At 43.4% G+C, this 20802-nt stretch overlaps 1 protein-coding gene across 2 annotated transcripts in view; it reads left to right on the top strand.

Annotated features, from left to right (window-relative positions):
- The window catches only part of aadac (arylacetamide deacetylase), a 57181-nt gene extending 36704 nt beyond the window's left edge, over window positions 1–20477 (top strand). For both annotated transcript variants that reach the window (XM_048541602.2, XM_048541603.2), the window contains 4 exons: window positions 1656–1878; window positions 10116–10185; window positions 16090–16261; window positions 18153–20477. In XM_048541602.2, the coding sequence (XP_048397559.2) occupies window positions 1656–1878; window positions 10116–10185; window positions 16090–16261; window positions 18153–18761 (1074 nt within the window). In that variant the 3' untranslated portion in view covers window positions 18762–20477. The remainder of the gene's footprint in view (window positions 1–1655; window positions 1879–10115; window positions 10186–16089; window positions 16262–18152) is intronic.
- Window positions 20478–20802: the final 325 nt, after the last annotated feature.

The raw sequence follows: 20802 nt of genomic DNA, 5'->3' as shown, positions 1-20802 counted from the left end.
CCCTTCAGCCCACGATGTTGTGCCGTGGAATAATCCTAATCCAAAAATAAAATAACCTAACCTACATTCCCCTCAATTCATTGCTGTCCATGTGCATGTCCAGCAGTCACTTAAATGTCACTAATGACTCCGCTTCCACGACTACCACTGGCAAACTATTCCATGCGCTCACAACTCTCTGGGTGAAGAACCTCCCTCTGACGTCTCCTCCATATCTTCCTCCTAACACCTGAAAACTATGACCCCTTGTGGCAGTCAATCCTGCCCTGGGGAAATAGTCTCTGGCTATCAACTCTTATCTATGCCTCTCATTATCTTGTATACCTCAATTAGGTCCCCTCTCCTCCTCCTTTTCTCCAATGAAAAAAGTCCAAGCTCAGTCAACCTCTCTTCATAAGATAAGCCCTTCAGTCCAGGCAGCATCCTGGTAAATCTCTTCTGAACCCTCTCCAAAGCATCCACATCTTTCCTATAACAGGGCAACCAGAAATGGACACAATATTCCAAGTGTGGTCTCACCAGGGTTTTGTAGAGCTGCAGCATAACCTCGCGGCTCTTAAACTCGATCCCTCTGTTAATGAAAGCCAAAACACCATATGCTTTCTTAACAACCTTATCCACTTGGTGGCAACTTTGAGGGAGCTATGCACTTGAACACCAAGATCCCGCTGTTCCTCAACACTGCCGAGAATCCTGCCTTTAATCCTATATTCAGCATTTAAGTTCGACCTTCCAAAATGCATCACCTCGCATTTATCCAGGTTGAACTCCATCTGCCATTTCTCAGCCCAGCTTCACTGGAGGCTTGATGATGAAACATCAGCAATCAACCACATTGGCTTGGCGAGCAAGTCTACAATCTTGTCTTGCATTAGTTTTATGGCCAATGGGAGCGACTTTTTAAGAGGCACTTTGGATGTCACCTGTGATTATCCCTGCTTCATGGAGATGATTACCTTCAATCTTCAATTCCTAATGACAATGTCAACATTGCTCGTGACTGACATTTGCACCCTGCATGCTCGGACTGTGCCTGTGAGATGCTTGCAATGATATTGCAAGTCACTTTAAACACCCACTTGCAGGGTACATGTTAACACAGTTGCCGCTTGAATGGCCTCTTGTTGCTCAGTAGTGTTGGAAAGGAAAATATAAGATTCTGCCTACTCCAGGTGTGGCCTCAGCCTTTTTCCATTTGTAGGTTGCAATTAGGCATTGAGAGAACATGCAATGGAGAAGGGGTCACTCTTTGAGCCATCAGTCCCAGGTGCGACCTATTTGGCAAGGGCCTCTTCCATTCCTCTCCCTGGGAAATTCTCGGAGAAACTCAGCTGGTCTGGCAGCATCTCTGGAAAGAATCAGAATTAACATTTCAAATCCAGTGTTGTCTTCAGAATCCAAGGTCATACAAAACTCAATGTTAGCCATGAGAATGTTAACAGAGAGCAAAAAATGGAGAGATAGTTCCAAACTTTAGAACCCAAATTTCTGAAGGCATCATTGGTAGTAACCCAGCAAAGGAAATCAGGGTGTGCAAGAGAGCAAAATTTGGAGGAGCTAGAGATCTTGGGGGTGTTGTAGTGCTGGAGGAAGCAAATGCGACTGCACTAATTGTGAAGGTAACTTGCATATCTGTTTCTGTGTCTACATTGCAGGCCGAGTTGAGTGAACTTGTTGGGTTCAAGCATTACATGGAGATGATGATGGTCCTCACCACAGCAGAGTCAGTGGGTCCTTCATCTGATGAAAATGTCAATGTGATGGACACCACCTTCAACCAGGTCCCAGTTCGTGTCTATGAGCCAAAAATCCTTCTCCCAGGACTCAGGCGAGCGGTCATTTACATTCACGGGGGCGGATGGTGCTTAGGAAGTGCAAGTAAGTTGTGAAACTATCCTGTAAAGCATAAAGGAAATTTGTATGTCACCGTTTGTATTCAACGGCAATTTGTAACCATTGAAGAACTTCTGAAATGGAGCCATTCTTGTGATGTAGGACTCGTGACAGCCAATTTGCATCTAGCAAAATCCTATTATCAGTTCTGGATGTGAGTTTGCTCGCTGAGCTGGAAGGTTAGTTTTCAGACGTTTCTTCACCATTCTAGGTAACACCATCAGTGAGCCTCCGACGAAGCGCTGGTGTTATGTCCCGCTTTCTATTTATCTGGTTAGGTTTCCTTGGGTTCGTGATGTCATTCAAGACCATCAATAATACCCTTTACTGGCATAACATTCACAAAAGAGAAGGAAAACAACAGCAAACTGCCATTCCTAGATGTCACAGTAGAGCGAACAGCCAATGGGGAACTTCAAACCAGCGTCTACAGGAAAACAACACATACGGACCAAATACTGAACTACAGGAGCAACCATCCCAACACCCACAAACGAAGCTGCATTAGAACATTATTCCAACGAGCCACCACACACTGCAGCACAAAGGAACTACGCAGAGCAGAGGAAAATCACCGATACAGCGTATTCAAAAAGAATGGGTACCCTATGAACACAGTCCGCCGATTTCTCAGCAACAAACCCAAACAGACAGACAAAACGGGCTCAGAAACCATAACCACTCTCCCCTACATCAAAGACATTTCCGAAATGACTGCCAGACTACTCGGACCCCTTGGCATCAGGGTAGCCCACAAACCCACCAACACACTAAAACAGCAGCTAATGAACTTAAAAGACCCTATACAGACAACAAATAAAACGAACATCATCTACAAAATACCTTGCAAGAACTGTGACAAACACTACATTGGACAAACTGGCAGAAAGCTAGCCACCAGGATACATGAACATCAACTAGCCACAAAACGACATGACCCACCATCACTAGTATCCTTACATACAGATAAGGAAGGGCACCACTTTGATTGGGACAACACATCCATCCTAGGACAAGCCAAACAGAGACATGCACGAGAATTCCTAGAAGCATGGCATTCCAACCGGAACTCCATCAACAAACACATTGATTTGGAGCCAATCTACCACCCCCTGAGAAAAAGAACAGGAAATGACATCACCAACCCAAGGAAACCTAAGCAGATAAATAGAAAGCGGGACATAACACCAGCGCTTCGTCGGAGGCTCACTGATAATGTTACCTAGAATGGTGACGAAACGTCTGAAAACTAACCTTCCAGCTCAGCGAGCAAACTCACATCCAGAACCTCAACCTGAGCTACAAATCTTCTCAAAACTCGCTCCTATTATCAGTAATGAGATGAGTTATTATATTAATAATAATCCATTTTTGCAATGTTGGCCACTGGATACAAATGGACCCAAAGTATTGAAGAGAACTCTTGTGTTCTTCTTGGAGTATTTTTACTTGCTGCATGGACAGCAGAAGGAACCTTGGTTTAGCATCTTAGCTGAAAGGTACTGCCTGCAACATTGCTTGTTTTAAGAGGTAAAAACAAAGGTTGATATGAGTAACTCTGTTGACCTCGTGTACATGGACTTTCAGAATGTATTTTATGCAATGCCACATTACAGACCGGCAAGGAAAGTTATAGCTCATGGAATAATAGGGGTATGTTGATACAAAATTAGTGAGTGATAGGAAGCAAAGTATGGATATCTTTCAGGCTGGAGGATGGTTTGTAGTGGAGTTCTTCAGTTACTGCTACTATTTTGCCTTGCTTTTCCCACTCTATATAAATGGTCTAGAATTTGGTATGCGTAATCATTGCGATTTCTTCTTTGCTTCCCATGGAAATATTTATAGCTACCTGTCGGTCAATCTGACACAGAGTATGTGGTGATAGTCAAGAGTTGAACGCTTCTAACAATGTCGACTTACATAGCAACTTCAGTGAAGCCAAACATCCCACATTGTTACATGAAAAATTAATTGGACATTTTGAGCCTAGAAGATGGAGTTGCAATGACTAAAAGCATTGTTCAAAGACAATATTGGAAGCACGAAGGAGATAGAGAACTTCAGCAACTTCCTGTCCTGAAAGAGAAGAAAATAAAGCTTCAATTTAACTACCTGACGTATCATCCAAAGTGAATGAGTCCATGTCCAATTCATTACTGTTGAAGGATAAACCACCGATGGATAGAAGCCACTGTCATTGCTGAGAGTATATCACGGCTATGGCAATTATCTGAACATTCACATGCAGGCAGTACTCTCACATTCAAGCAGGGAGCCATTCAAATGATCTCCAACTTGTAGTCAGACACCAGACAGTTAATGATATGAGCCATTGCTAAATCCTTATCATCATTATCATGGAGTCATTAGTAACCAGAACCTCAACTTGATGGCCATCAAAATGCCATGGTGATTGTTGCAGATGGATGGCTATTCCTGGTGAATGACTCATCACCATCTAGTTTCTCAAAGCCTCTCCTTCACCTACAAAGGCAGAATTCAGGGCTGTGATAGAATGCTGTTCATTTTTCTGGATGAATGTCCCTGCAAAGGCATACAAGACATTGGAGGCTGGTTGACCAGTCTATCCACCAGCTTCAACTCTTTCTCACACGTCCACTGATGCACTGTGGTTGCAGGGCATACTCTTGATGTCCTCAATATTGACTCCCGATTCCATGAAGTTTCACAGAATTAGAAAAAAACCTGTGTTGATTATAGCATAGAGCATCCTCTCTCCTCTGCTGATGAGTCTGAGCTCCTCTGTGTTGAATTGATAATGTCATTGTAGTTCTCTGGACCATAGGGTTGCTCTCTCATTAAAGAGAGAGATGAGTGGTGATGGTTAAGCCTGGTTCTTACCATACCTCGGACAAGGGGAGAAGTTGAGAAGGAGGGACCTTCATAGTAATCTCAGCCAGTGTGGGAAATGGTCCCATGCTGTTAGCATCACTGCATCTCAAACCAGCGAACTAGCCAACTGAGCTGCCTGACCTATGTTACCACTTGAGGAATAATGGAAGTTGGCAAGGGTGCAGAATGTACTCTAGGTAGGGAACTTTAAAGTCTATTACCAAGAGTGGTTCAGCAGCATCACAACTGACCAAGCTGGCTGAGTTCTAAAGGACTTGGCTGTGAGCACTTGGTTGGCAATGACCTGCACACTGACATCAGAGCTACTCAGCCCCTGCCCTCATTACAGCCTTGCTTCAAACATGGACAAAGGAGCTGAAATCCAGAAGGGAGGTGAAATTGACAGACCTTGACATCAAGGCTACATCACATAGAGTGTGGAAACAAGCATCAGCCTAGCGAAACTCATAACATTGAGGTTCCAGGAAAAGTGCTCCCCGCTTGAAGTCACACCTGGAACATAAGATAGTTGTGGTTGTTGGGAGTCAGTCAACTCCAGCTCCAGCTTGTGTCTGCAAGAGTTCTTCTGGGTAGTGTCCTCGGCTGAACCATCTTTAACTGCTTCATCAATGACCTTCTGTTTGTCATAAGGTCAGAAGTGGGGATGTTTCCCAATTGTGCAATGTTCAGCAGCAATTATAACTCCTCCAATACTGAAGCAGTCCATGTCCAAGTTTTATTGCATTTGAACGTTGTCCAAGTTTGACCTGCCCAGTAACATTTGTGTGACAGGTGCTAAGCATTGATCATATCCACCAAGATGAAATCTAACCATCACCCTTGACATTACCATTGCTGAATTCTCCACTATCCTGGGGAAAGCCATTGATCACAAACTGTACTGCATTAGCCACGTAAATACAAGAGCAGGTTTGATGCCTTTCAAATCTGGAGGATTTCACTGGCAGCAATATTTAGAATCGCACCCATTTCACATCACAATAGCACTAGTCACAACAACACTAACCTTCACTTGGTCTGGCATTGCAGGTCAGCTTTCTAATGCTAGCACAATTCTATAACTACCTCCTTGATGCAGATCAGTTGTCAAACACAGAGCTGTAGTCTCCAGGCAGTTGGGAGAATTCTTCTCTGAAGACTTCAGGCTAGGTGTCCTTCTCTTTAACTGTTTGCAAGCATTGCTGCCCATGCTGCAGCTCAAGGTAAATTGTGTCGGTAGTTCCCACGGATTCCAAAGCTTTGAAGTAGGAAGCAACTCTTTTTTTTCACAAAGTCCAGCACTAGTCCCTGCAGATGTAACTGACTTTACCGAACTCTTCTAACATTTTCAGTCCTGTGATTAGTCATAGCAACTGAACTGAAAATTAGATGGCTCCCTTTAAATAACACTGGCCTGGGGAACCCTTATGAGCTGAATGCACGTCTAGCTATGCGCACATCAGCGAGAATGTGTTGACAAGAACTGGAAGGTCAAAAATAGTGAGCTGGAAGCACCTAAGCAGCATAATGTGATTAATCTATTTTGCAAACTTGTTTTAATGACAACACAGTTGTGTTCATTACCAGGGCAGGTTGTGCCGAAAAGGATTTGGCATAAGGTGGGATTTCTTTTTTGTTTTTACCTAAACTGTCACTTGAAGTGTTTTAAACGTGGCTGCTGGCAAGCTGAAAGCTGCAGCACGTGACTTTCCATGCACCCATTAAAAAATATTTTCAACAGTAAAGCAGGATGTATTTCAGAGATATGAGAGATGGTGAGAGAGTGATATAGTGATACTATCACTAGACTCATAATCTAGAGCCTTAGGGTAATGCTCTGTGTTCAAAACCCTTAACTGTTACTTGGTAAGTTGAATTATTAAATCTAGAGTTGAAAGCTCATCTCTAAAATGGATTCACTGGAGCTGTTAGTCATTTTACCTTTCTGCTTTCTCATTTCTAGTTGGAATGATCTGAAAGGAAACTGACAAAACAGCTCAGCTGCATGGAACATCCTGCCTGTGACCTGTGAGTCCTGGTTGCCTCATGCGACCCAGACAATCACATGCAGCTAGTGTGTCCAACTGCAAAATCTTGAGCGCTGGGTTTTGAAACTTGAGCAGAGGCTGGAATCACTATGGTGGATCCACCAGTCTGAGATTTACATCTGTAGCATGTTTTAACACAGTGGTCACACTATAGATTAAGGCCAGGCATGCTTGGAGGGAAAGGTGACCACTAGGTAGACTAGAAGAACCTTACAGGTAGTGCAATATTCCTTAGAGAATTATAGAATCCCTACAGCGCAGCAAGAGGCCATATGGCCCATAGAGTTTGCTCTGACCCTCAAAGCATCCCAATCACATCCAACCCTCAACCGTAGCCCCATAACCCTGTTAAATACTGTGACCAATCTACCTAATCTGCACATCTTTGGACTGTGAGGGAAGAAGCTGGAGCACCCGGAGGAAACCCATGCAGACACGGGGAAAATGTGCAAACTCCACAGACACTCACCGAAGGGTGGAATCACACCTGAGTTCTTAGTGCTTTAGGGCAGCAGTGCTAACCATTGAGTCACTGTGCTGCCCTGGGCCTATCTCATTCTCTGAAACATTTTGCATTTTTGGTACTGGCGAGGGCGTTGCCTCATCAGAGAAAAGCAAACAAGCTGTGCCTGAAAATGACGATAAATATGGTGTTGTATCAAAAAAGGCTTCCAAAAATAAGTTATAAGCCTGAGGATTGGGGCAATGTTATAATTCAGCAAATGAGGGCCCAATACATCAATATAAAACATGAATGTAAAATGTTAAGAAACATAAACAGATAATAAAAGCTTCTAAAGACATGGAAAATCAAAATATATGAAAAGATAAATGTGGGTACATTGCACTTAGAGGTAAGAGAAACTTGTGAATTAATTATGAGCATGGGGAAGTCTAGCTAAAACTATAAAGGGCATTAATGGCATTGGACCCAGTCTAGAAATGGTTCCCTGGTTTGATTCTGGGTATAAAAGGAGGAGAAGTTGTATAGCTTAGGATTTTGCACATTGGTATTTAGGCGAATGAGAAGAAACCTTATTGAATCATAGAAATTCTAAGGAGATGTAGGACTTCCTTCACTGGAACATAAAAGGTTGAGGGGTGATCTTTTATAGAGGTTTATGAAATCATGAGGAGTATAGATAAGGTGAATAACAAAGAATTTTTCCCGAAGGTGGGGGAATTCAAAGCTAGCAGGCATATTATAAGGTGAGAGGAGAAAGATTTAAAAAGGACATGGAGGACAATTCTTTTACACAGATTGGTTAGTGTATGGAATGAGCTGCCAAAGGAAGTGATGGATGCAGGCACAGTTACAGTATTTAAAAGACATTTGGATAAGTTCATGAATAGGAAAGGTTTGGAGGGATATGGGCCAAACGCAGACAGGTGGGTCTAGATTAGTTTGGGAAAATGGTTGGCATGGACTGGTTAGATTGCAGAGTCTGTTTCCATGCTGTATAACTCCATGATGGTTGTTTCCGTTTTGTAGGAAAATCTAGGACCAAAGGGGACGATCTCAACACAAGTGTTCGCCAATTTTAAGACCGATGAAGAAAGCTAGTGGATGTGGTCTCTTTCTGGATTTTCAGAAGGCTAAAATCCCACTCAGGAGGTTCATAAAAATTGAAACTCTGTGGAACTGGGGGTAATATACAGGCATGGATTGAGCAATGATCAACAAATAGACTTCAGAGAGTAGGAATAAATGGACCATTCTTAGTTAGCAGAGTTCAGGCAAGTTTTGGTACTTGGCCCAGCTCCTCGTAATCAATATCAATCTTTTGAATGAAAGGCCCAAATGTAGAGAATACTAGTGTCACATAACTGCAGCAGTCCTTTGGGTGAGTGAGACATGTGTTAAGCGCCGCTGTCAAGCTTTTAGTTAACCTTAAATCCAAATTCGGACTGTCTCAGTCCAATGCCCATTGGGCTCCCAGGCAATCCTATTATCCTTTTGGTGGTCAAACTTCACTACCCCTCCAGAAATTCTGCAACTAGTTCTCCTGCCATTAGTTCTTTTTTGAGCCATTATTGAATCAATTCCATTCCTTTAGAATCACACTGTTATATGTTAAAAGTTTCTTGTATACTGCTATATATTTGTGCAGCAAAGACAAAGTTGCTGGTAAAGCTCAGCATGTCTGGCAGCATCGGTGAAGGAAGAAACAGAGTTAACATTTTGGGTTGAAGCGTTAATTCTGTTTTTCCCTTCACAGATGTTGCCAGACCTGCTGACCTTTTCCAGCAACTTTGTTTTTGTTCCTGATTCACAGCATCCGCGGTTCGTTCAGTTTTTAGGCTACACATTTGTGAGTAGGTGTTACATCACTGTACTTCTGCAAACCGTTTGTTGCAGTTGTTATCAAGTGCAAGAGTGCTGGTTGGTGGCTGTAGAAGATATTACAACAAGCTCTGTTTTAGCTCGATGTTCACTCAGCTCAGCTCAGCTCAGCTGGGGCACTTCCCCTCTTATTCACAGCTTGTGCCTTTAAATCGGGGCTGCTCACCACTGAAGTCTTCAAGCTTTAAATATTAATTATCTCCAGGCGACTGATACTAGGGAGCAATTGCTGGGCTGGTTTTTAAAAAATAAGCAAGATTTGTGTTTGTTTTTGTTTTCTTTGCTTATTTCTGAATGGCCAACTTGAATTTCTGACAAACTGATGTCCTGTCTACTGCTGTAAAAGACCCCATGCTGTTGTTTTGACGAAGAGCAGTGGGCTTGCCCAGTTAACATTCTTCTCTCAAATGATACAGTTAGAACATTGTGGTTATGTTATATGGTCAATGAGTGAAAGGTCACTCATACTAAGGTATAAGCTTAAACCCCAGCATGATTACTTAGAGAATTTGAATTTGGATCACTCAATGTATGAATTAGAATGTCAGAATTGTAGCAGTGAAGATGTCCAAGCAACTGCTGGATTGATGGAAAAACTCACTGCCCTTTTAGGAAAGGAAATCTACTGCCTTTTACCTGGTCAAGTCTACATGTGACTCCAGACTCTTCTGAAATGGCCAAGCATGTCCCTCAGCAAACAAGCAGGCAGCTGATTATCACTGTCTTAAGGAATGGCCAGTAAATGTTAGTTGTCAGTGATGCCCACAAACAGTCAGCAATCTCACCAGACTCTTCTACAGGACATTACTGTGAATTGGGAATGGTAGACATGCAAGCTCTTCCTCCATGTAGAGCTAGACGGTCTCTTTTGGCCTTCTCGAGTATTTCTCCACATGCTCTGGACGTTATTGGAGTTGAATCGGTTAAAATAGTTTTGTTACTTCAGCACAATTGATCTTCCTTTTCTTTTTCAGAAATGAAACCATATGACCTCCTGTCAAGAAAAAGCGCTACTGAATTGAATGCAGTCATCATTTCCGTTGAGTAAGAATTTAGCATACTTTGTCCTCATTAAGGGACACTGTTGGATCGTGGTTAATTACCTTTGGACCCTATTCTAACCATACAAAGTATTTAAAAACAAAACTTGTGTAATAGTTTCTGGGACTTTAAGGACAATTGTAAGATAGTAAGGCGTGGCTCTGTTGTACTTGTGAAGATTGTTGATGGTATTTTGAATTTAACTGCTTGATGTTTTCAACAAACGAACTAAACGGCACAAGCTACACACATGAGGGATAGGGATGAATCAAACATGCAAAGGCTAGAACTTCAGAAAGGAGGAAAGCTGCCACAAAAAAGGGTCAATCGATTAATCAGCCAACATGGATTATTAAAAAATATAGCCATTCTTGGGATGGTCTACACATTTAAGCATATTGGTTATTCTTTGAATATGGTTCTGGCTGGCATTTAGTATCCATCCCTAGTTATGGAAATCTTAGAAATCATAGAATCCCCACAATGTGGAAACAGGCCATTCGACCCAACAGATCCACACTACCCCTCTGAAGAGTATCCCACCCTGACTCATTTCCCTACCACTGCCTTTCCCATATCTAACCCACCTAACTCAAACATCCCTGGGTACTGTGGGCAATTTAGCATGGCCAATCCACCTGCACTGCATATCTTTGGACCGTTGCCTTAAGATTGCAATGAACCTTCTTGAACCATTGGTTTAAAATAGTGGACCGTGGCCAGTTTACCGAGCAGCTAAAAATCAACCAATTTGATATTCGACTGGAGTTACAAACCAGACCTGACAGGATACAAACAGCCGTTCCCTTTTTTTTCACTGAAGGATTTGGTTAACATGTTTCAATTTTAAATGGTGGTCTGACAGGTCTCTTTTTATGCTGTTACCATCTTTGAACAAAAATTTTAGAAAATGAGCTAATTGTGAACTCTCAAACTGTTACAGTGGGATTTGAATTCACATTTCCTGTAATATTTGCCCAGGCCTCTGAATCGCTGTAACCACCGCACATCCATATCCCTGTCTAATCTGTCTTTAATGCTCCTTGTTCTTTCATGAAGTGATACTTTGCTGAACATTGTGTACGTCATGTGACCCTCACCTCTTACTGCACAACCTCGCTGGGTACTTCCTAATTTACTCCCTGAACCCATAAGGTGCACCTCCATTGCGGGCTTTTTTGGCAGACAGTCCCTGATTGAAGGATGGCAGCGGGAGGCATGGAGATTTGTGACTGGAAGACACCTCTCTGCCATTTCTGCGAAAATGATGTGGGGGTGTCGGTGTTGGAGTGAGGTGGACAAGTTCAGAAATCACACAACACCAGGTTATAGTCCAACAGCGCAATTTGAAATCTCAAGCTCATCTGATGAAGGGGCTATGCTCCAAAAGGTTGTGATTTCAAATAAACCTTTTGGACTATGGTGTTGTGTGACTTCTGATTTTCTGCTAAATTCTACTCTATTGTACCCCTCCCCCACAACCTGAGCCTGCCGTCATTCACCTGTGGCCTGGGTCCCTCGGTGATTCTGGACATTGAAATGGCAGTGTTGTTGGTAGCAGCTGCTGCTCTCCCAGTGGTGTTACTGAGCAACAAACAGCTATCCATCTCAGAATGACCCAGAGTTCTGGGTGGACAGGACTTCCACTTATTATTGTTAGTTATAGATGTAGTTTTCCCAAAATGAAAGGCCACATGAGCCTCTTGCCAGCTCTCCGTGCAAACATACATATACAAATTAACGGATGTAGGCCATTCAGCCCATCAAGACTGCTCTGCCATTTTAATATGGTCATAAGTGATCTGCTTGTTGCAAATTCCATGTTCCCAATCATCCCCCAAAACCTTTGTTTCCTCTGTATAACAAAATCTAACAATATTCCATGACCTGGCCTCTACCAACAGCTGAGGCGGAGAGTTACCCAACCGCTCCCCTCATCTCCATCCAAATTATTAGGCAGTGCCCCCTGGTTCTGGAACTGCCTACAAGAGAAAACTTCCTTTTCACATCCACCTTGTCAATTCTGTTCATGATCTTTAATACTCCAGTCAAGTTGCCTCTCACTCAGAAACAAAAACAGAAATTGCTGGAAAAGCTCAGCAGGCCTGGCAGCATCTGTAGAGAGAAATCAGAGTTAACATTTTGGGTCTGGTGACCCTTCTGAGCAATTTCTGTTTGTTTCTGATTTACAGCATCCACAGTTCTTTTGGTTTTTATTTAGTGTTCACCTCTCACTCAGAATTTGGCAGTCATTCTGTTTAAAGTAAATAAAACAGAGTATTACTTATGCACAACTTCACATTTTCCCACACTATGCATTATCTGCCAGATTTCTAGCCTCTGAGGCACTGTTGTAGCCACTGCGGGTATAAAGCTAATCCAGTTCAGTTTCTGGACAAAGCAGCTCCAAAATGGTCATGGAGGATTCAGTGATGGTGATACCATTGAATGTCAGGAGTGTTGGTTAGTTTGTCTCCTGTTGGATGTGGTCATTGCTTGGCATTTGTGTTACTCAAGCGTTATTTGCCACATCAGCTCAGGCCTGGTTATTGCCCAGATCTTGTTTCATTTGAACAGTGTGTCCTCAGTATCTGAGGAGCTGTGAACATTGCGTGATCATTGGCCATCATTCCTACTTCCTCCTGCTATTAACAAGGTCAGATCATGAATGAAGCAGCTGACAATGGTTAAGTTTAAGACACTATGTTGAGGAACTCCTGCAGAGATGTCCTGGAGCTGAGATGAGTGACCTCCAATAACTACAATCATCTTCCAGGAATAACACTAATCATTCAGAGTTTCATCCCATTTCCCATTAACTCCGAGATAACAAGGTGTGGAGCTGGATGAACGCAGCAGGCTAAGCAGCATCTTAGGAGCAGGAAAGCTGACGTTTCGTGCCTAGGCCCTTCAGAAATTTTTGCTAGGGCTCTTTGATGCCACTTTGGGCCAAATACAACCTTTATGTCAAGGGCAGTTATTCTCATTTTCCCTTTGATGTTCAGCTTTCTTGCCAATATTTGGACCAAGGCTGCAGTGAGATCAGGAGCTGAGTGGCCCTGGTGGAACCCGAACTTGGGGTTGCTGAGCAGGTGCTGCTTAATAATACTGTTGATAGCCCTTGCATCCCTTAACTTTGTTAACATAATTGATTGCAAAAGGCAAGTTAATCTGTCCCAGGTAAGCCCAGTTATTTATTTAATACACAATCTTGTAATAAGAGGGAGGTGATGGCCGAGTGGTATTATTGCTAGACTGTTAATGCAGAGACCCTACATAAAGTTCTGGGGATAACAAAGTGTGGAGCTGGAGTTGGGGAAACCAAGCAGAGGCTTGGGGACCACTTTGCAGAACACTTCCGCTCGGTTCGCAACAAACAACTGCACCTCCCAGTCGCGAACCATTTCAACTCCACCACCCAAGCTATTTTTCCAAACCCACCCTTGTCTGCCTTCCGGAGACCACTCTCTCTGCTACTCCCTTGTTTGCTCCACACTCCCCTCCAACCCCACCACACCCAGCACCTTCCCCTGCAACCGCAGGAAGTGCTACACTTGCCCCCACACCTCCTCCCTCACCCCCATCCCAGGCCCCAGGATGACCTTCCATATTAAGCAGATGTTCACCTGCACATCTGCCAATGTGGTATATTGTATCCATTGCACCCGGTGTGGCTTCCTCTACATTGGGGAAACCATGCAGAGGCTTGGGGACCTCTTTGCAGAACACCTCCGCTCGGCTCGCAACAAACAACTGCACCTCCCTGTCGCGAACCATTTCAACTCCCCCTCCCATTCCTCAGACAACATATCCATCATGGTCCTCCTGTAGTGCCACAATGATGCCACCCGAAGGTTGCAGGAACAGCAACTCATATTCCGCTTGGAAACCCTACATCCCAATGGTATCAACGTGGACTTCACAAGCTTCAAAATCTCCCCCCCCCCACTGCATCCCAAAACCAGCCCAGCTCGTCCCCTCACCCCACTGCATCCCAAAACCAGCCCAGCCTGTCTCTGCTTCCGTAACCTGTTCTTCCTCTCACCCATCCCTTCCTCCCACCTCAAGCTGCGCCTCCATTTCCTACCTACCACCTCATCCCACCTCCTTGAACTGTCCATCTTCCCTGGACTGACCTATCCCCTCCCTACCTCCCCGCCTATACTCTCCTCTCTACCTATCTTGTTTTCTCTCCATCTTCGGTCCGCCTCCCCCTCTCTCCCTATTTGTTCCAGAACCCTCTCCCCATCCCCCTCTCTGATGAAGGGTCTAGGCCCGAAACGTCAGCTTTTGTGCTCCTGAGATGCTGCTTGGCCTGCTGTGTTCATCCAGCTCCACACTTTGTTATCTTGGATTCTCCAGCATCTGCAGTTCCCATTATCAACTGATATAATGTCTGGGGACCCAGGTTTGAACCCTGCCATGGCGGATGGTGAAGTTTCATTTCAATAAATATCTAGAATTAAGACTGTAATGATGACTGTGAATCCATTGTCAATTGTCAGGGGGAAAATAACATCTGGTTTACTGATGCCCTTTAGGGAAGGAAACTGCCATTCTTACTTGGTCTGGCCTACATGTGATTCCAGACCCACTGCAATGTGGTTGACTCTTAACTGCCTTCTGGGCAATTAGTGATAGGCAGAAAAATGCTGCTGAGCCAGCAATGCCCACGTCCTGTGAATGAATAAAGGAACAAAAAAGCCATTGGTCCACAGTTCTACATGGTCCATTAGTTTTACATGCAAGTGAAATCTCAAGGACCTCCTCTAAAAATTTGACAGGACATTTTACCGTACCATACTACGGGAAAAATTGCCAATGTCTGCATACATGATTTTCAAGTTATTAATGCGAAAGCCCTTCACATTCAACATGAATAACCTGCATGAGAAAGCTTCTGTAACTCAGAGATGTTTCACAATGTAGTTAATCTGCTTCTGTGTTCAGAGGTGTAGGGAATTGGCACTGAGCCACATTAGGAGATTTTGGGACAGGCGATCCGTTTAACACAAAAGAGAGACTTTAAAAATGACCTATGGAAAGGGGAAGAGAGAATTTTAGTGCCATAGTCATCCAGCATGGAAACAGATACTTTGGTTCAACTTGTCCATGCCAACCAAACATCACAATCTGACCTAGAATGTATTTTTTCAAATCATTTATGGGACAAGGGCGTTGCTGTCTAGGCTGGCATTTATTGCCAATCCCTAATTGCCCCCAAAGGGCAGTTGAGAGTCAACCTCATTGCTGAGGGTCTGGAGTCACATGTAGGCCAAACCAGGTAAAGGATGGTCGTTTCTTTCCCGAAGGATATTAGAGAACCAGATGGATTTTTTTCCAACAGTCAGCAATGGATGCATGGTCATCATTATGCTCAGTTCACATTCTGCCCTCTGCTGTGCTGGGATTCAAACAGTGGTCCCCCAAACATTACCCAGGTCTCTGGATTAACAGACCAGAAATTCCTCACCAATTTGCCAACAGGTGGCCTGTATCCTTCTAAATCTTTCTGATTTGTGTACCATCCAGATGTCTTTTTAAATGTAATTTTATCTTCCTCCACCACCACCTCTGCCATTTCTGAGGGAATTGAAACATACAGTATAAGTAGTTGAATCCTGAACCCCAAAAAACTTTTGAACTCCATGCATAGTAAATTATCGGAAGTTCACCCTGGATAGCCAGCATGCAACTTTCCCTGTCAACACCAATGGGCAGCAATCGCGACCAGTACACTCAAACAAAACACAGAACTGCGAGTGCTGGAAATCTGAAACAAAAACAGAAATTGCTGGAGAAACTCTGCAGGTCTGGCGGCATCTGTGGAGAGAAAGCAAAATTACTATTTCAAGTCCAGTGATGCTTCTTCGGATTGGATACTCACATACATTCGTTATTTTCCAGATACCGTTTAGCACCGGAGCATCGTTTCCCTGATCAGTTCAATGATGTTTACACTGTGGTGAAGTACTTCCTACAGCAAGATGTCTTGGTACAGTACTCTGTGGATCCAGCAAGAGTAGCAGTGTCAGGAGACAGTGCTGGTGGGAACTTGGCTGCTGCAGTAGCCCAGCAGGTACAGTTACAAATACAGTAATAGCTGTGACTGCTCACAAGACTGATTTGGACGCACTTAACTAATGTTATAATGCATTTCATCAAACGGGAAGAATATTTTCACATGGCTCCTGCCAAGTGCTCTTCTTGTTTGGTATTGAATCATAAGGAAGGAAGCCACTCTGTCCATTGATCTCCCCGAAAGGAATTATACCATTAGCCTATGATAACACAGTGTGGAGCTGGAGGAACACAACAGGCCAGGCAGCATCAGAGGGGCAGGAAAGCTAATGTTTTGCGTCAGGACCCTTGAAAATTCTTTTTCTGGCGATGGGTCCTGAGCCGAAATGTCAGCTTCCCTGCTCCTCTGATGCTGCCTGGCCAGTTGTGTTCCTCCAGCTCCACACTGTGTTATCTTTGACTCCAGCATCAGCAGTTCTTACTACCTCTGATCCTATTAGTCTATGTCTTCACTTCTACTCTGTAGCCCCAGAAATATCTTTTCCAATTCAATGTTTGGTCTCCAGTCTTTGGAATTCAAATGGTGCAAAACTGAACATGCGCTGTTGCTCACCAATGGTAAAGGTTCATAGAGCGTTTACAGTATAGAAAGAGGCCACTTGACCTATTGTGTCCATGCTGAAAATAACGAGCCAGTCATTCCCACTTTTCAGTGTTCCCGTCTGTGGATGTACAGGTTTTTGCTATAAATTGTTAATGAGGTTTTATCAGTTCCCATCTTTCCCCTGTTAGTAATATAATATTCAAGCCCTCCCTGGTCGTTAATCAGGATAGTCACTGTAATTTCTGATAAGGAATGAGCATTGTCCAACAATATGAAGGTCTGAAAGATCCAAGAAACATTGGTCTGAGAATGTGATTAAAGTTGTGTGTTGGATTAAAAGAATAAATCATTGTAGCCCTACTGGACCATTGGGCTATGCCCCCATTTGAAAGAGATGACCGGTGGTGGTTTAACCTGAGGGGCACTATGCATCAGGCGAAGGGAGACGTTGAGAAGGAGAGTCTCTTATGGTTATCTCAGCTGACACAAGAATGAACTAACACTGTGTGGCATCAGTCTGTATTACAAACTGGCTGCTGGCAGGGCAAGGGCTTGGGGAAGTTGTGGAAGTAGACTCGATGGGCCAAATAGCCTCCTTCTGCAGTGTAGGCATTGTAAAATGCTGTTTATGACTTTCCTAAGAGCTGCTTTGTTACTGTGGCTATCTTCACTTTATCAAAGGGAACACTTTCAATGTGAGCAATCAAATTATTATTTGTTTGGTTGAATTGCTATGAACCGGGACATTGTTTTAAATAATGTACTGTTCATAGAGTTTACATTTAAAAAGAAATAAACAGAAAATGGGGGAGATAGGCTTAAGTAAAAAGTCTCTCTGCATTGCAAACCAGCTGCCAGTTAACTCACCCCCTACAATGCTACAGTGATATACTTCAGACTTTTTATAGCTAAAACTAAAGCAGAAAATATTGGTGATTCTCAACAGGTCAGGCCTCAGAAAAGTAATTTTCTGAAACGTTAATTTTTTTTCTCTCTCCACCAATGCTGTCAGACCCACTGAGGGCTCAGTTTTAGTAACATCTCATTTCACATCTCACAACGCAGAACTCTCTCAGTGGTTTGTCTCTTTAGAAGGCTGAGTTAGGCTTGAGTCTACAATCTTTTGATGACAAACTGAAATAAGATGCACAGCTTGCCTTAGAGAACGTTGAGATTAATAATTTACCAGATTTAAGTGACGAGCTTATTAGGTATTAATTATTCTATTTCGGGTTTGCAGTGACGTTGTGTGATTGAGGTTGTGTGAAATAATAATGTACAAACATATCTTGATGCAAACGCCTCTTGTGGAGTAATCTTGGGCACTTAAGGTAATATTTTGCAGATCCGAGAGGACCGAGACGTTCAAGGTGAGATCAAAGTTCAGGCATTAATCTACCCTGCGCTTCAGACCATTGACTTTAACACCCCTTCCTACCAGCAAAATGAGAACATGCCAATTCTGCCCAAGACGTTAATGGTCAGGTTTTGGAGTGAATATTTTGGTTGTGATAAGTCGCTGCTGAAGATGATGATGGCCAACAGCCACAGCACTCGCGAATCAAAGGGCCTGAGCAACTTTGCAAACTGGAGCGCCCACTTGCCGGAAGAGTTCAGAAAGGACTACAAATACGTCCCGCCGGGCATAGAGAGTCCAGAGCCATCCGGGAACGTGCCTGCCGTCTTCGACCCAAGGGCTGCTCCTTTGCTGGTGGGGGATGAGAAACTCCAGGCTCTGCCGCACACCTACATTGTAACGTGTGAGTATGACGTGCTGAGGGATGATGGTGCCATGTATGCCAGGAGATTGCAAGCAGCAGGAGTCCAGGTCACACACGAGCATTATGAGGACTCCTTTCATGGTGCCATTATGTTCATCACGTGGCCAACCGATTTTGCAATTGGTCAGAAAATGATAAGCCATTACATTGAGTGGCTGCAAAAGAATTTGTAAATAAACTTGCCCATCTCCAATTTGGCTCACCCCTGGTGCCCTGTAGCAGCATCACCATCAATACCAACTGCCCCCCTCCCACCCCCGGCAGGTGTACTTCTGTACCTGACAATCCTTGGCAAATATTTGTCTCTATGATTCGGCTCCCCACACTCTCATCTGTATTTAGTGTTTGACACGATTGACGTGCACTTGATCAGGACTCATTACGACTTTGAAAGGCAGACTTAAAGGAGTGTAGATGGTTGTCATAACTTGTATCTGGGCATGGAGACCTCACCCATGGATGTGCCCAATTGGCCCATCCAACACCATGACAAAAATAAAAGATGGGGCCCTTCAGCCTGCTCTGCCACTCGATTGTACCTTGCTGATCTGCATGTTTACTGCATCTACCTCCTGCCTAATGTGGTTCATCCTTTTAAGGTGAAGGTTTCCTTGCCCATCATCTGGGCCGTCTAGCTGAGATTCAGCAGGTACTGAGATTATGTCTGAGACTGTTATGCACTCAAAAGGTACTTCTGCAAACAGGACATGGAACCACAGACAATTTTTGAGTTTTGGACAAGCTGCTAGTTTGAGATCCTCTCCTCGTGTTTTCTGGCTGTGATTTGGATTTATTTGTGAAAGAGACTGTGTGTGATATTTGTAGATTCTGTGTGAGATTCTCCCAAGATTTGATGTCCATATCGAGTCAAATTCCTCAGTGAAGTGTTCAGAATGTCCTTGTGATGTTTCCCCATGAGAACGTAGCCCAGACCCCTGCTCTCCCATGTTAATTTTTGCTTCACTAAGTGTGTATCTATCCACAAGACCAGTCTTGATTTGGACTTAGCATTTTCTTTAATATTCATGGACGGGGTGTCACAGGCTAGGCCAGCATTTATCGCTCATCCCTAGTTGCCCAGAGGGCACTTAAGAGTCAACACATTGCTGGAACCACCTCCAGACCAGGGAAGGACAGCAATTTCTTCCCTAGAGGATGTTGATTTATCACAATTCTGTTTCTGAAATGCTGTGTTCACCCCTAGCCTGATAGGCTTTTTCTGTGACAGTTGTAGATTTCAATGACCCTTTGTGTGAAGATGTGCATCCTGCCCAATGGTCTTGAACTGTAAGGTTTTGCCCAACTTCTTTTAGACTTTCCCACTAGTGGAAGTAGTTTCTCTTAAATCCTGTAATTATCTTTTAATGAATTAGATCTTCTAAACACAAGAGTCAGAATATTAGTCTATGCGCCTCAGCCTCATAATTTAATGCTTGAAGTGCCTAGTGGTATTCTTCTGCATTTACTGCAAAACCAATAAACATATTTAAGGAAGCAGGGTTCGGAGTTGGAGGTCTACTTGCATACCAATAAATGTACAATGTGAACTTGTTTTGAAAATTTTACTGTGCTTTATTATGAATATTCTTGGGTGTTTACCCCCTAAAACCGTAAGGTCCGATCCCCAAAACCAGTCAAATCAGAAATCGGTCTCTTTGCTTGCCTATCCTCAAACCAACAATTAATGCTCCATTCTGTTTATATTGTCTGACCTAGCATTTTCAGTGCGCTCTGGTTGTACATGTAAAATAATGAGACAGTAATTGAGTGCGATGTTATTTATTAACCCTATCTTCTGTTTACACACTGACTGCATAACATGTAATAAAATGTCATAACTTGCTCTTTGTATTCAATGTGATAAATAAAATTTTGTGTTTTTAAAAATGTCCTTTTCTCCATTTGAATTTGTGTATGATGATCCTGATACTTTTTTTGTTACTCACTCTTGTAGGTGTTGCATAGAAACATAGAAAATAAATGGAGGAGTGGGCCATTCGAGCCTGCACCACCATTCAATATGATCATGGCTGATCATGCCATCTCAGTATTCCATTCTGGCTGTCTCTCCATACTTCTTGATCCCTTTAGCCCTAAGGGCCATGTCCAGCTCCTTTTTGAATATATCTAATGAACTGGCCCCAACAGCTTCCTGTGAGAAAGAATTCCAGAGGTTTATAACTGAGTGAAGAAATTCTTCCTCAGCTCCATCAT

This window comes from Stegostoma tigrinum, chromosome 14, assembly GCF_030684315.1.
Source record: "Stegostoma tigrinum isolate sSteTig4 chromosome 14, sSteTig4.hap1, whole genome shotgun sequence".
Taxonomy (NCBI): Eukaryota; Metazoa; Chordata; class Chondrichthyes; order Orectolobiformes; family Stegostomatidae; genus Stegostoma; species Stegostoma tigrinum.
Note: the sequence above shows the minus strand (reverse complement) of the source record. Positions and strands in the feature narration are given on the sequence as shown.